We start from the raw sequence: 16,637 nt of genomic DNA, 5'->3' as shown, positions 1-16,637 counted from the left end.
TATGAATTTTGACTCTTTTGGTACCTAAACCCACAAAAATGTTGGAAATGGGCCTCGTGGACAAAACAAAATACAAGAAAAATATAGGATATAGATATATACTCTTACAACAATCACAAAATGAGAAATATTAGAAATATCAAATAGATTTAAGACGATTTCACTTGCCAAATATCATTTTTAACAGTGTACACAGTTGCGCCACTTGGAAGCCCATTCATTCAAACGTGTATCTGGAGCCCCGTTCTGAGAGCCCCAGAATCACTAAATCCGCCCGTTTACAACATTTGTGTGGTTTTATGTACTGAAAATGGTCATAAATCATTTTTAGATGACCATTTTTATATCTCTCTTTATCCCTTCAGGCAGGTTTACACTGCAGTAATTGTCATGATAATGCTGTTGCAGACAGAAATCGCATGTGAAAGAATTCTCTGATGGTGCGTTAAACTCGGTGGCCTTCGACCGCAAAATCTCCACTGTGTTCCATGCTGCCTCTGTGAAACAAAGACAAAGGCTGCGACTGAAATGTACTTTTAGTATGCAAGTGCACAGTGTCCACACATGCCTGGACACACTACATCCCCCATTTTACCAATGACCGCACGTCCTTTCACCCGTGAAGTCTTGTCACTAGATCCAATGTTCAGAGTTTTACTCACCAAAATGATTTGGTGGTACTTATCAAGTACTTATCAGTGTGTTGACAAGCCTGTCGCAATTTAATAAGAATTCAATAAGAGTTATCAAAAAACACACAAAGAACAACCAAAAAACACTTTAGGAGACGAGAGGAGAGTGTATGGCTGCTGCTATGCCTACACCTCAGCACAGAATCTGCCTGCTTTCCATTAGAATGAATACTTAACAGTTACACCACCATTAATGTTAATCCAAGTTTTAGATTTTAAAAATCAGAGATGCAGTAATTCATTATAATAACATCATTAATAACATCAAAAATAATAAATGACAAAGCATATGATGTGTGCTACCCGCACATTTTCTAATACGCGTTATGGTACTCAAAACTAATTCTGAAATTGTGAAATGACACCTTTCCGCTTCAAACAGCTCTTCAGCTCCAGTGGAATGGGATACGACACTCTACTGTGGTTGCACACTTCGAAATTTCTCCCAATGAAGTAAGTCATCCAGGGAATTTTGGCATACTGTTTGATGAACACTACCTGTTCGGACAAACTATCTCCGTACTGTACAGTATGGAAGCACGCCATTTCGGACACAGCTAGAGACTTTAAAAAATTCTGGCAGTGTCAGGAATGTTGGTGCAAAATCTGGCAGTGTGACCACTGCTACGACACATGGCTAAAATCAACCAATCAGCAGCAACATAAAATAATGAACGCATGCATCCAAGCAGGAGAGAAATAACATATATGAAGGTAAAACTTTTTTGCTCACAACTTTAAGAATATTAGCTTGTTTTTAGTTTAACTCATCAGTTCACATATAGAGTGACCTGCAGTGAAATAGCAGAGTGGACAGAAAAGTAAGCCTAAGACCTCACTTTGGAGAATGAGCATTCCATGTAGCCCCCACCCCCCATAAATTTATCACTAGAAAATCTTTACTGTATAATCTGACATGAATTCACAGTCTGCATCTTGTGCAGTATGACATGCAGCACGCATAACAGATGGCTATAATCGCTTTAGACTTAAACAGGCTGTTTTTGTTACTGTGCCTTTAAGACTTCTATAAGATAAATGAGCTCTGTTCCCATTGGCTGTCCTGCACTGTGCCTCATTCAAAAAGAACTGGGACCTGACACACTCCTTAGAACTTAAATATGAATGGGCGGAGCTAAACTGCAGTAGGCTAAATATGTGGAAATGGACCAAATTAGTTCAAACTGCGGTCGCACAGTAAATTAAATCTTAAAAAAAAATTCAGACCTTATATATTTACAAGGATTATGTTATGATTTAAACCTGAGGCTATAACTGAGACAGTAATAAGCTGAATATATACAAAATCATTATTTATAGGGTACTTTCTATTAGGAGGTGTCTGTCCCAAACCCTTGCCTCTATATTACTTAACAAGATTTAGATTTGTCATAGGTTCAATTTTTAAATAAAAAAAAATGCCGTCCCATGTTTTCATGTCACTTTCGAAACACAAGGAGTTTTAGTCATAGGTGGAGCCTTATTTTAGCCACACCCCTTCATTATAGAGTAGGAAGTGAGACTGCATCCCTGTCTCTCATGGCCACACGGTGAGCAGTTAGATCCCATGGTTTTAAAGTAAATGTGTGCCCAAAGTCTGAAAATCAGTGTGGAACATAAAGAACTGTCACTACCGAAACACACAGCTTCTGCAATTAAGTCAACACATTTGTGTTTTAATTAAAAATATTATGAATTTTATGTGTTTACATCTGTTCAAAGCTATGTTTGCTAGTCATGCACTGGCTAGCGTTTTTGAGTTAAGCCCAAAATGAGCTAAAAGGGTCACTTCCAAAACATTTGCTAAAGTTTCAGTAGCGTAATGATTATGCTGGTAGTGACAGAATGGAACACTCAATTATTTGTTTTAAGAAACAAACATAATTAAGGTATAGGGTCAATTAAAGCACAGGGATTTTGAGGGAACTTTAAACTTTATTTATTTTTTAAACTTTAAGTTTAAAAAATAAATACCCCCCACCCCATGTAGGACATGGGCCCTTTAACAAAGCAGCATTAAGAAGCATTCCTTTAAGCAGAAGCAAAACAGAGATTTAAATTGGAAAGTGTGTAAACCCAGATGGTTTTATATGGTATCTTATAAGGAAACAATAATATATTGTCTTCAATGAATTTGCAAACCTCTGTAGCTCAAACTGCATCACTGATAAGTAGGTGGAAGAGAGAGAGAGAGAGAGAGAGAGAGAGAGAGAGAGAGAGAGAGAGAGAGAGAGAGAGAGAGAGAGAAGGAACTGACAATAAAAGCAAAAGTTTCATTTACTATGTGCTTCATTATGAGGACTCCATCCTGAAATCAAAGCAAACAAAACAAATAATCCCAATATTAATCTATATAAATACAATGCACTTCAACTGACTGCAATAATTACATTGTTTGTACACAAGAATTACAATGAGAAATCTTTCACTGCAGAGTAAAATGTGACAAAAATGTAATTAAATTAAACAAGAGCTCTCCAGAGATGCGTAAGACAAAGCAAGTTTAGGACAGAGCTGTACTGTGATCGGATGCACTGTGCAGACCCAGGTGCTTCACTAGATAAATGCATCATTCAGTCTAGTCCAGTGTTCTCAACCTTGGTCCTGGAGGCCCACTGTCCTGCACATTTTAGCACTTTTCTGGCTTAAACACACCCTCTTTAACTCAGAAAATGAGCTGATTAGTTGGATCAGGTGTGTTGGGAGCTTGGAAAACACATAGAAGAGCAGGGCAGTGGGCCTCCAGGACCAGGGTTGAGAAACACTGGCCTAGTCCACACAAGAGAAGGAAAGTTGTGTAATATTCTCATCAATCACAAGAGGGAGCTGAAGAGTCACTACCTCAAAGTGCCTACACTATAGTATCACTGAGATCAAGTCAGTGATTCTTAAGGAAGACAGCATGACTAGCGTTGGAATATTCTTGTTTACATTCTTAAGATTAACTTTAAAGATAAGTTTGACATGTGCCGAATATGGCTGTTAGAACTACACAGCTATTGTCCATCTGGGGCAAATTTGGGTCACATTATTGGGCTGTTAACACGATTTTTACAGCTTTCAAAATGCTAAATGGCAAGAATGTATTACAATAGTGTTGAAATTACTAAAATCAAAGTAAACATTCACCTAGGCTGCAGGCTCTTTGAACTTATAGACAGTCATGACTTCAGCTCCCTATATGCCTTCTCAAGCCACTATGTCTGAAACCATTAAGCTCTGTTCACCTCACTGCTTTAAAGCGACAGTCCACTGAAAAACTAAAGTTACACAGTCCCTACCCCCAAAATGTAGCCGATCAGCTTATACCTGAACAATCAGCATAGAGCAAAGGGGGAACAACTGTTGCGAATTTTGCTAAACTACTGCCATAATAACGGATTCAAAATCAGATGAGTAAACCAAAAATCATCCCACTAACTCAGGACTTCAAATCCAGTCCACATGGGCCTGATCCAGTCCACATTTTTGTACTATTCCGCTCCAAACACATCTTATGGCGGTGAATTGGTAGATCCGTGGTCCCCAATCCTGGTCCTGGAGTACCCCCTGCCCTGCATGTTTTTGTGTTCCTCCACTTCCAACACACCTGAGCCAACTAATCAGCTCATTAACAAGCCCTTCCTGACTTGAAAAGGGTGTGCTGGGACTGGGGAAAACACTAAATCCTGCTGGGCAGGGGGTCCTCCAGGACCAGGGTTTGGAACCTGTGGACTAGAAAAACGGCTTATCTGGCTTAGGTGTGCTGGGAGTGGGAAGAGAACGAAAAACACGAACTGGTAAACCTGAAAGACCGGATTGCAGCTCTTCTAACTAAAATAAGAGGCGTAACTCTGAGGCTGGAACTGTACAACTGTGGAATAAGACTGCGGCTGATTCGCAGTTTAGATTTACATTAGCATTCAGACGGCTGGGCCCTTTCAGTTTCAATAGACTGAATACATTCTTTCATGCACACTCACTCATCAGAAGCAGGAGAGGGATGTTTCCACCAACTTTGAAGCAGTTTTTATGCTTTTTTATATACACACTCAAAAGTCACCATCACACAATTAAACAACCATCAACAACATCTGAATTAATGGACAATATGAAGCACGCTGATCCAGTTTACTGTTCGACTATTGAAGAAGGAGTAAAGTGAACGTTATTGTCGCTGTGTGGGATATAGATGAAAAAAATAAAGAAAGAGAAAGAGAGAAAGAGAGAGCGAGAGAGAGAGAGAGAGCGCGCAAGGGGGTGTAAAGAGAAAAGACAAAGAAAAAAAAGTTTAAAAATAGAGAAAGAAAAAAGAGGAGGAGAAAATGAAAGAATAAGTGTGGAAGGAAAGGTAAAGGATAGAAAAGGAGAGAGAGAGAGAGAGAGTGAGAGGAGGAAAGGACAGAAAAAGAAAGAGAAAGGAAAAAAACAAAAAGAAAGGTGAGACTTTAGTGTTACCGTATCAGACTGTTGTCATCCCGAATCTGACTATTATAATAATAATAATAATAATAATAATAATGTTGGTGAAGATGTTTCTATGTTGCTGTGGTTTCTGAGAGAGCTGATGGAGCAGCGTCAGAATGGTGAGGGTGAGCGAGTGTGGGCGAGAGACAGTGGGTTTAGGTTTAGGAGAATAAAAGTCACTTGTTGGGTGGATTGTAGGGCTCCAGAAGAAGTTTGGAAAATGTGTTGACTTTGTCCGCTCCTCGTACCTCATGAGGCAGCAGAGGCAGTTTAACTATATGGAAATCTTCATACAGATCTTCCATCTGAAACACAAAGGACAACAATGTGTAATCTGTATTTCTGTCAAGTGCACTGATAATGCAGTTTTATTAACAAAAAACAGGTGCAATTTATTGTTACACAACCATTTTCAAACCTCTCTTTATTACAATTAAACAGGCTGTTTATATTGATATGTATATGGCCTCTGTTCTGGTTGCCTGCCCTGTATTGTGGCTCATTCAAAAGCTGTGCAGAACAACTGTTGGGCTGAAATTGTCAAGGATATCAGAAAAAAACGCCAAGCGTCTTATCTGGTGTATGCTTTTAGATGGCTTCAGTCGTCTTTCTGTGTTTCCGCCATTAGACTAAACAGACCCTCACCTGGTCCAGGTATTTGGACTGGATCTTGTGTCTGGCTTCGCACATCTTGCATGGCTTCTCGGTGTCTGGGAACACAAGCTGGTTGACGATGATGTTGTGTGTGTCGATACGGCACTTGGCCAGCTCCTGAATCAGCCGCTCCGTCTCATAAAGAGACAGAAACTCTGCAATACACACGCAGATGAACGTCGTCTGCTCCTGTTCAGCACAGTGAGAAAAGGACACCCCTGGTTAGGGCTCAGCCTGGACTTCCAGCTGATCATGGTCTTCACATACTGAATCACTGACTAATAGTGAATAAGACAGCACTGATGGAAATCTCACTAATAAATCACTTATCTTTAAATGTTAGAAAAGGACAGCACATTCAGAAATGTGATGCTATTTTGAAAAACAACCAAATATACTGTAGGGTGCATTTGTGTGTAAAAACATTTTACTTATAAGTTTACTTAGAAGATGCTTTTATTAAGTAGAACATGCACTTTAAATTTGCTCTGTTTGGGAGATGTAGGGTCATTTCTGCTTGAGCTTTACATTTTAAAAGTTAAGTTACGAGGTTATTTATAATTGCTTTGCTTTATATTCATAGTAGTTAAGACTCTGCAAGCTTCTGACATTTGACAATTAAGGACTGAAGCAAATTTGACAACTAAAGTCCCCCATTTAACGTCAGCGGGGAGCAAATATGTTTTTATTCTTTAATGTGATGTATTTCTGAGTGAAACTAGACATTTGGGTGAAAAAGAATTATAAGCAGGACATGAATTTATCCTGTGGTATTTAATCGGAATAGGAAACGTGTTCCAAACCAAACAGGTAGTCAGATCCAGGAGGCACATGAGGAGGATGAGATGGGGGAGGGAAAACATGCTATATATTATTGGTATTCAACAGAATTTTATGTACATGAACAGACAAGGTTTAACAAAAAAAAAGTCGATTTCGATTTCAACCTGACTTTAACTAAATTTATAGTTGTCTGGTTATATAAATGACATATTATGGACCACTCTAAGGTATTTGAATTTTTAGCTCCTTAAAATCCATAATGGTAACACTTTTCATATTAGTTGTACCCTAGTAAGTAGTGTCTTTACAGAGCTTGTCTTAGTGAGAATCAAGGCGATCAGATTGATTCAAATCAGTAACTCACCGGGTCCTTAAACTGCTCGCTGACTGAGCGGATAACGGGAAGAGTCTCCTCCAGTTTTGAGGCCAGCTGGTCTGCATTCATATCCCCCAGTCCCAACATGTTACACATCTACAGAGATATATCAAAATCACCTTATTAGACTACATTTCCAAGAATGTAACGATGAAGATAACAGGTCAGTAATTATTGGACATGTGCATTCTGCTTAATTTTGATATGTGCCTTGGTTGTGTTAATTAGCTAAAAATACAGCTAACACTGTATGCTGCAGGAAAATCCTTGTCTTCTACAGCTGTTTTCCTCTTCGGTGGACAATGCACCAGCATAGCAGTATGTCAGAAAAAATATTTTAACTGTTTCTACATCTAACATCAACCTTGCTTTTGTAGTGTGTTATCAGTTACTTCCTTATTGTGTCCCTGGCAATGGCGCTTGTGTTTCAGAGTAGCAAAGTCTTCCCATGATTAAAACCAATAAATAGCTGAAACATTATTTCAATATACGAATGCTGGCTCTTGACTAATTTAACCAAGTGCTTGAGTACCTTGACACATCCCTACTAATTACATGCATAAATATTAAGGACGTATCAATCAGAAGTTGGCAAATCAATGGCACTGATTTGAGTATTAGCACTGATTATAAACAGTTAAATTTATATAACAAAAAAAATGAGCTCCTTTCTTTCACCAAAATAAAATTCTCTGTCTATTTCAGAAAATAATAATTAACAAAAATGTTTTGATGTGTTGTTTTTATTGCCTATATTTCACTATAAACAGTGATTATAGTATTTTGATAATCTTGTTGTCAAAATAACAACTGAATCATAGTGAAATTTGACTTTTCCTAATTCACTGGATCATTTAAAAAAAAAAAAAAAAAAACAAAACAAAAAAATTAAATTTCTAATACTTATTCCATTTATTAAAACGCTTTTGGCTTGTAGTTAAATGTTTCACGTGTACTGTATCTGCACACTGCATTCCAGAAACTACATTTCCCAGCATGCAGCACTCCATACCTGAGATATGAAGGGGCTAATTTGGTTTTTGATCTGCATGAGACGGCCCAGGCCACGCTCCACTATGGTGGGGAAGTTGAGCAGACGCAGTGTGTGGCCTGTAGGAGCTGTGTCGAACACCACTACTGAGAAGTTCATTCCTTTTACTAACCTGCATCACAGAAACACAGCAAAACACGAAGGTTGTATCAGAAGGAGAATGCTGAAAGTATCGATTACGAATGGGATCAGGCTAAACAGCAGCGTGCATTTTTTTTAGCTTTAACACAACTGATGCGTGCAGTTGTATAATGACTTCAAATGAAGCTCAGCCAATCAGATTTTAGAACAAGAACTAGCCATCTTATAAAATAGAACAGATTCTGTCTTTGCATAAGCTACAGTGCGACAGAGTCACTGGCTGCTTTGGCATCTGACCTCATGACCTCAGCGTAGCTCATGGCCTCATCGATACCAGGGAAGGCACTCATGGCCTCCTGCATCATCTTCTTGCCCATGCTCAGCATGTTGTCTTCTTCAAAGAACTCGTCTGGCAGCTCTGCCACCCCCAGACTCGGGTCAATCTCCTACGAAGACAGGGAAAGGATACAGAGGATGGGTTTTATATCTGTGATCCACTCTGAATACTTTTCCAAGAGTACAGATACATACAGGGTATTGTAAGGGAAAAGTAGCACCCAAACAAAACAGATTTTTTTTCACATTTACCAACATTTTAGGATTATCAACATTGCATATAAAAACTCACAAGACATGTGTAGGTTCACTTTTTATTGTACAGTAAATAACATGGGTATATTTGTGTTGCATGCATAATGACCCCTAGGTCCTATCACCATCACTGTAAAGAAATAATTCATTACATACATGAATCTCTTAGAATTACCAAACACGTTTTTGGTAAAATGGCTTAAAGACAGATATATGTAAATTACCTCTGTTCTGACTGTCTTATATTGTGTCTAGGTCAAAAAGCAGTCTAAGAAAATTAGAAATAAAAAGCTTTTCATTTGGACAATGGAGATACAAGGTTTTGTTCAGAAAGCAGCATATATTAGTGTGTTAATTTAATACAGAGCAAGTCCTACTTTAACTGTAGTTATCATCCAACACCTAGCCCGATTAATCAGTACTTCGTAATGTTAAATCAGTGCTGGAGATGGAATTTAACAAATCTATTCAATGGTTGGAGGCTTTGACCAGATATCTGGAACCAAACTTTGTTGTTCTACCCAGCTCACAATGTTTCAACTAACACTGTATGCTGCAGGAAAATCGTTGTCTTCTACAGCTGTTTTCCTCTTTAAAGTAAGAAATAAATCTTGCTGCTTTTTCAATATTTATGTTTGTTTGCTTTTATTCTAATGACATTCTGCTTTTACTAGCAAAAAACATACTGCTAAGATGAACGGTTTTAAACAGTGTATGCAAATGCATTGGTTTTCATGACATCACAAAAACAATGAATTGTGTTTTCACACCTTAGTCTTCATATATGGAGTGTATGGACTTGGAAGTGAACAGTATATTTTGAAGAAATATTTACATTGTACGTCAGATTCTTCTGAGGAAAACTGGATTTTCACTCATTTTGGCCCTTTAATTTGTCTGACTAGTACAAGAGACATTATAAAGGAGGAGGAGTTATTTCAAAAAGCTGCATGAGGGAAAAGCAGCCTGTCGTTGTGGGGATTTGCACAGCAGCCAGAACACCACGAAAAATTGTTTGTGTGTTATTTGAGCCAAACACTACAAACTATTTATGCAATATTCATCATTTTTTACCAGTGATATCTAATATGTTTTTGAAATGTTGATGCAGCTACAAGTTTCAGGTTTCTAGGTCCCTCCTCATTCAAAGCACTGTATATCTTGTATGAGTAGAAATAACTGCCTGGGAAAATTTTGGACAGACTTTCCTATAAAAAAGGTACTAGTACTAATGATACTTCTAAAGGAATATACACTGCCTAATTGTAGTTTTTATTAAAACTAATAAAACTACTATTAAAACTACATTCAGAGGTACAAAACATACATTCATAAACCTAAAATATCAACTGACGAGCATACCGAGTGCACTGACCATGGCAAAGAGGTTGTCATAACCCTTCACTTTGGTGGGCACTTTGGAGAACTTCTGGTCGAACGCGTCAGAGATGTTGTGTGCCGGGTCTGTGGAGATGATGAGGACACTCTCTCTCACTGCGGCCAGCTGAACAGCCAAACTACAGCTGCAATACAAACAGGACAAAGAAAGAGAGAGGCTGAACAGGGCATTCTGCTTAAACCAAGTCTGTTCACAGAGAACTCATAGTAACAGCCTCTACTCTTCTGGGCAGGCTCTACACTAGATGATGGAACATTGTTGTGAGGATTTGATTGCACTGAGCCACAAAAGCATTAGTGAGGTCAGGTACTGATGTTGGATGATTAGTTCTGGATCACTCCAGCTCATCCCAAAGGTACTGGATGGAACTCCATCACTCCAGAGAACACAGTTCCACTGCTCCACAGCCTGATGATGGGGGGCTTTATAGCCCTTTAGCTAAGCTTGGCATTGGGCATCATGTGTGGCTGCTCCAGAGCATCCCATTCTATTGGCAATGCTTTTCTATTGAGATTATACAAGCTGTGTTTGCCTAAACCTGATCTAAATGGGGTTTTTAAATGGTGAAACACCACTGATATTGCAGTTTACTCCAAGACTAGGTTTAATCCATGTTTGAAACCAATCCATGACGTACATAGTTGGTTAGTGTACTTACAGCATGATCACCTGTTGCAACTTCATTAAATCTGCTGTTCTAAATGCTTTAATCACAAGCATGCAGTGAAATCTCCCAAACACGTTTAAGCACTAGCTAAGCCCATGTCCTGGCACCCTGTAAGCTAGCCAGCTTGTTGCATGTGCTATGGCTGTGTCTGTTACTGCTAAAAACGCCAAGGTATTAATTAAGTTAGCTGCCAGTAAACCTGTGACAGTAAGCGGAGAAAGTTTTGGGAACAGGTCAGTTAACCTACCTGGGCAGCTATTTACAGAACAGACAGTTACGGTAGCTACATATCCTTTCAGGATTTGCAACCGCCCAGTCAAATAATATCGATTTGTTCATTTACTGTCTACTTTAGCTAGCATTACTGTAACAGGCGTAAACACAAAATACTCCATGTCCACAGCTTTCCCCGCTAAAGAGACTTTCTGACACGGCGGAGTCAAATTAGAGACTGTAATATAAACCAGAAACGTTTGATAACGAGGTCAAAAAATGTAAAATAACATAAGCTAACACTCAATGTACTGTTAGCTAAGCAACGTTAGCTTCAGCACTGACAGCACAGCTAGGCTGAATCTCAAATAGCTCCCACCTCCCTGCATAAGGCACTACAGTGGTTAAGAAACGTTGGCCGCCAGACCCAGAAAGAGGAGTATACATACAATAGGGAATTGGACTAAAGTGTCTAGATCCCAAATGGCTCTTTGGTAGACACATTATGCACTGCTTCAGTCGAGGAGCTGTTCTTTTGAGACCAGCGTAGCGCACTACGTAGGGAGTGCGGGTCCATTTGGGATTCTGCCCCAGTTAACGCTGACGCTAACGTTAGCCAGCTAACCGTAGCCGGTCAGCTTATTAAGAAATATCTCATTACTGCCGCATTACCTGCAGGTTGTTTTTCCCACTCCACCTTTGCCTCCAACAAAAATCCATTTCAGAGATTTCTGCTCGATGATGTTCTTCAGCGTGGGCTCCAGAGGCTCTATGTCGGGCGCATCTTCAAATTCGTCTTCCAATGAAGCTGCCATCTTGTTACACCACAGTTCATTCGGACTGTACCATTTGAACCATTTGAACCATTTGAACGCGGTCACTAAGCTAAGTTCGCTGCAAAGACGACATTTTGGCTCAAGCTGCGATGAAACGGGAAAACGCGGATTTTAAGGAGAATTAGATCCGAAATGTCGTCTCACAGTACAGTTACGAGACAAAACTCACTTTGGCTCAAAGCTGATGACTCAAGCTTCCTTTGTTGGTGGACTGTACCACAATACGCGCAGAACTGCAGGGAGAAGCTTCCAGAACGGGTTTCTCCAGTTTAATCAACGTGACCGTGTTTTAAATATAATATAATATAATATAATATAATATAATATAATAAAGTTTAATCATAGAATAACAATGTAGACTGAAATACAATAAAATATATCCCTGCTGAAAAAAAAAAAAATCATAGAAACCATTAAATGTTTCTGTTGGCACCTGGTGGTGTCCAGTAGTCACTAATGGTATTTTATGTTATTCTGGTGGGTTGATATTGCACTGTAATCTGAACACCATGCCACCAGGGCCCCTCTGCAAACCAGAGCAAGTGGCAACCGCCACATCCCAGAACAGTTCTTGGCCGATGCTGGTTTACATACGCGAGCGTTGGTTGACTTCCGGATAGATATTAGGCAGGTGGGCCAGAATTGAGCCAGATGTTGGACAGCTATGTAAGGTTTTGACTCATATTTATGTTTAAGGGCCAATTCTGACGTGAATGTTGTGGACCAACAGTGGGGATGAAGGAAGAGGGCCACAGCACTATTAAGCTGCCGCAGAGCCGTGCTTGGGTGATTTATACCTCAGTGCGTTTGGCTCAAGTCTGGCATGTCATAAGTGGCCTATTACTGAAGTTACAGAAAACAGCAGACGCTCAACATTTAAAACCCCTAATTTGACAAATTTTCCCACCCAAGTTTATCATTTTACAATGGACAAGCCAGCAGCCAGGTTTGAAGATAGCTAATTACTCTGAAGCTAATGCGCTAACTCTGAGCTAAAGTGTTAACCCAGAGCTAACGTTAACTAACTATTGTGAGCGTTAATAGCAGAGCCGGTTTATGAGGAGCCTGGCCACTTCCTATTCCGCCCCGTTGTTTTTTGTTTTTGACATAATTTGAAAATGCTTGTTGTCCTTCACACTCCAAAAAAAAAATGACCCAAAAAGTCTGGTTCCATTAACTTACATTAAAAATAAAGTATGTTTCTTCCTTCTGCTGTAAAGTTGTCATTTTGGAAATATGAGGTTTTGTTCTGACAGCAGCGATTTCCTGGTTCATATGAGGGTTATGTCAGTGCTTTACATTAGTTTGACCTGTAAGTAGCTTAATTTTGATGAAGGGTTTCTTAATGTTTGTTACAACAAAACATTCTTGTTGCTTATCGAGTTTGCAGTTGTGGAGTTTTTGCCTCATTATTCAGTTTCTAAAGTAAAACCCATCTATTCCAGATGAGCTGTTATTGAAGTTCTCTGACTGCTTTTAGCAGAACCACTTCCAAAGCGACAGAGCACATTCAGTCTGCAGAGGGATCTGATGGAAATGCTGATTGTGGAGGTATTCCAGATTGTCAGGTAAAGGGGTTTGTTACTCAGTTAAAGAAGTAGCTGAATGATAGCTGAATGCTTTTCCTCTTTTCTCAGGCATCAGAAGGTTGACAGCCTTTAACTGATGTAGAATTTTAGGAATGTTTATAAATGATATGTTTTTACTTTAGAACAAGTATTTTGAAAGCTTTTATTATTATTATTATTATTATTATTATTATTATTATTATTATTGTCACTGAATAACTCACTATTTAGTACTTTAATTAGATATTTGAAAAACTGTGCTTTTTTCTAACTTGTGTGTTCACTAGCCATTGTATGAGATTCATCTACAGTAGACCAAAACATTTGTGTGTTGTATATTTTTGTGTAATCGACACTGGAGAGCACATTAGAGCCCATCCACGCTGCGGCATGCAAAGGTTTCACTTCCACTTTCTCTGGCTTTCTTTCACCAGCACCATCGTTAAACCTTGCTGTCAAACCGCGCCATGCCTGCTTCGCCATCAAGTCTCACGCTCCAGCTCTGGGCTCACGGTCTTTCGCCAGGCTCTGCTTTTGCCGTTTGCCTTCAAGTTCTTGAAGCACTGTTCCACACCAGCCCACTGGGGGAGCTATCCCACTTCTGACACCAAATATAGCGTCTTGGAAGAAGGCCATGATTTCTACTGTGAGAGTTGCTCTTTATTTACACCATCAGAAAAGGCACATGGCAAACAGCCAGTTAGCAGGGAAGGTCACTTCTAACAAAACAACTCTGCTTCATGACCTTAATCTAACTAAACCCACTCTCTGGCACAGAATAGCACACATAACACATACTCTATCGCAAACTAGCAAACACTGACATTAACAACACAAAACAGCATTTTAAGTCCCTTTGATGTAGGTAGGCGGGTTGTGTTGTGTTGTGAATTCTTCATTTTTCATACACTGTTTAAATTCTTAGCGTTGTGTGTGGCCATAGGTTACACCTATGTGCCTATGCTGATGAGGAGAGTCATACATATTGACTAAAAGGGGGACTTTCATTCTCTTGTGTAACATTCATGATGCTGTGGCATTCATGATGCTGTGGCAAACATGGTGTTGATGTGCATAGACCTTTTCTTTATGTTGTTTCTGAAACTGCTACCATTATGTGTATACGTACATACATGTGAATGTACAGTGGTGACCACTTGAATTGTTACAGTCCTACAGTTTCTACATGGAGTCCTGTAACAGCCATTACCAATCTATAACCAGCTTAGCTGGTAAAACCAGAACAGGCAGCATGGCGCAAACCTACAATATTGTAGGTTTTTTATTTTATATTTTTCAAGTTTATTGGGAATAATGCTTAAATGATAATACTTATTATAAAATACTTATTTTTAGTAATTTCTTGATATGTTATCTGCCTCAAGATTTGTTCACCATTTTTCAAATACACATCATTCTGGGTATTAATTTATTATAAGTACATCTCAGTGTTGTACAGCTTTCTTAATTATTCATCTACAGCCCTGTCAATCTGGACATGTCAGTTTCTTCTTTTTTCAGCTTTCTATTATTTTTTATAAAATGCTACCTACAATGTTGGGGTAGTTGGGTTACTAGCATCATAATAAAATAATGATGTACATTTTTTGAGAAATTAGTTTTATGTTTTAAAAACACTGATTCCAAATGTTTGAACGGTAGTATATGCACACTCACAACACAGTCGTGGTATAAAAATTTAATTGTATTTTTGACCTATATTCTGAATCTTCAATCTTGAGCTGGAAAAATGGCCCTGGATATGCCTAAAAGTTGAGGTCTGCATGGAACTGAATTTTTTTTTAGGCCCTCTCTCATCCACTCATACAAGATTTCACCCTGCTCTCGCAGAAAATCTACACCATTTGTCCTGCACCCGCCTACAACCTAAACGTTTTGTCCTGCTCCCATCTGCAGTTCTGTATAACTGGTTTCCATCTGTGTTAGTCATCAGGAACACAGAAGGTGGGGGTGCTGAGGGTGTGGAGCCCCCCCCAAGATTTCACTCAGGGTTGGTTACCTGTAACTACTAAAAATAATAAAAAAAGATCTGAACTTGAAACTAAATTGAGTATATAGTAAAGCCATATATCGGCACTGTTTACCTTAACAATGGTATTTTTTTCATGTCAGGCATATACTGCTTAAAATACCTTCCAATGTCTCTGTTAATCACAACTGAATTCGGCTGCCGTAGGTCAGACTTGCCTTGGTTGGCTTTATTGTTTTGTATTTGCCTTTATTAAGAGCACTTTCCACAGCTGTGGCTGTCTGATTGTCTGAAAGCTCCACCTGTAGCCTACAAGAATACAATTCATCTAATTGGTTGCTTCTATTAAGAACTAATTTAGAACTTCTATTTAGAATTAGACTGATGTCTTTTTTTGTTTTGTTTTTTGTTATTTTGCTGTTAGATATTATTTATATGTGCCAATTATTAATTGATCGTTTTCTTTTTTTGGCTATTCATTAGTATTCAAAGTTTCTTTGTGGTTATTGAGATGGAGAGAAAACAACACTCTCCACTCTGCCTAGACATCATGAGATGCTTTCAGGTGACTTTCAGGAACATTAACAAAAAGTCAAGCTATTATAGACATTCTTCACAGAGAATGTGTGTGTATGCAAGCCATCGATGCTAAGTATCTTTTAGCTGGAATCGCTGAAGACTGTCTCTCTTAAAAAATTTTCTTCTGGTTGCTCCACTTCAGATTTTTTTGAAGTGTAAACACAAAAGTCCACTGATTCTGTCAAACTTTATTCAAAGAACTTAATCGAACAAGAACCTTTTGAATAGCAGGAGCTTCAAGAGGATAACAAAAAAATGCATGAAGTGGCAACGAAAAAAAAAAGCAGAAGAAACAATGTTAAAGAAAAATCAAAGCAAATAATACCAAAGCTAAACCATTTAACCTGTCAAATGAAAAAAAATCAATACACCAGTGCACCAAACATTATTTGCAGTACACTGTTTTTGTGGCCAATGAAATAAATGTGGATTCTAACTCTATTCAAATTCTGTACTGAAATCTGTGATTTTAGACATGAAATCTATGGTTTCTTAGATGAAACATTATTTTTAGATGTCCTCCAAATTTACTAGCGTAACAAACCATTTGGCCCATGAATCGAGTCAGTTCTTGATACTATTTTGAAGAATATTTTAAAAAATAAAGAAAAATGCAAGCTGTAACTATAGTTGTATGCAAGCGTTTTGTTGATTTTCTAAGTGAAAATAAGTTACATCCTGTACAGGGAGCACACTTCTGCCTATTGTAAT

The 16,637-nt window shown here is 38.6% G+C and overlaps 1 protein-coding gene across 1 annotated transcript; it reads right to left on the bottom strand.

The window, feature by feature from the left end:
- Positions 1-2,952: 2,952 nt before the first annotated feature.
- Positions 2,953-11,963, bottom strand: get3 (guided entry of tail-anchored proteins factor 3, ATPase). Its single transcript, XM_036560352.1, has 7 exons — positions 11,626-11,963; positions 10,050-10,197; positions 8,381-8,529; positions 7,964-8,114; positions 6,940-7,047; positions 5,784-5,981; positions 2,953-5,443 (listed from the first exon to the last, which is right to left on the bottom strand). Exons 1-7 carry the CDS (start codon positions 11,766-11,768, stop codon positions 5,315-5,317), a joined length of 1,026 nt encoding a protein of 341 aa, XP_036416245.1. The 5' UTR covers positions 11,769-11,963; the 3' UTR covers positions 2,953-5,314.
- Between the last annotated feature and the right edge of the window lie 4,674 nt (positions 11,964-16,637).

This window comes from Colossoma macropomum, unplaced genomic scaffold, assembly GCF_904425465.1.
Source record: "Colossoma macropomum unplaced genomic scaffold, Colossoma_macropomum, whole genome shotgun sequence".
Taxonomy (NCBI): Eukaryota; Metazoa; Chordata; class Actinopteri; order Characiformes; family Serrasalmidae; genus Colossoma; species Colossoma macropomum.
Note: the sequence above shows the minus strand (reverse complement) of the source record. Positions and strands in the feature narration are given on the sequence as shown.

Coding starts and splice junctions, on each gene's coding strand:
- get3 (XM_036560352.1), bottom strand. CDS start 11,768: ATGGCAGCTTCATTGGAAGACGAATTTGAAGATGCGCCCGACATAGAG. Junction 10,198..11,625: donor GTGGGAAAAACAACCTGCAG/GTAATGCGGCAG, acceptor TTTGTATTGCAG/CTGTAGTTTGGCTGTTCAGC. Junction 7,048..7,963: donor TTAGCCCCTTCATATCTCAG/GTATGGAGTGCT, acceptor ATATCTCTGTAG/ATGTGTAACATGTTGGGACT.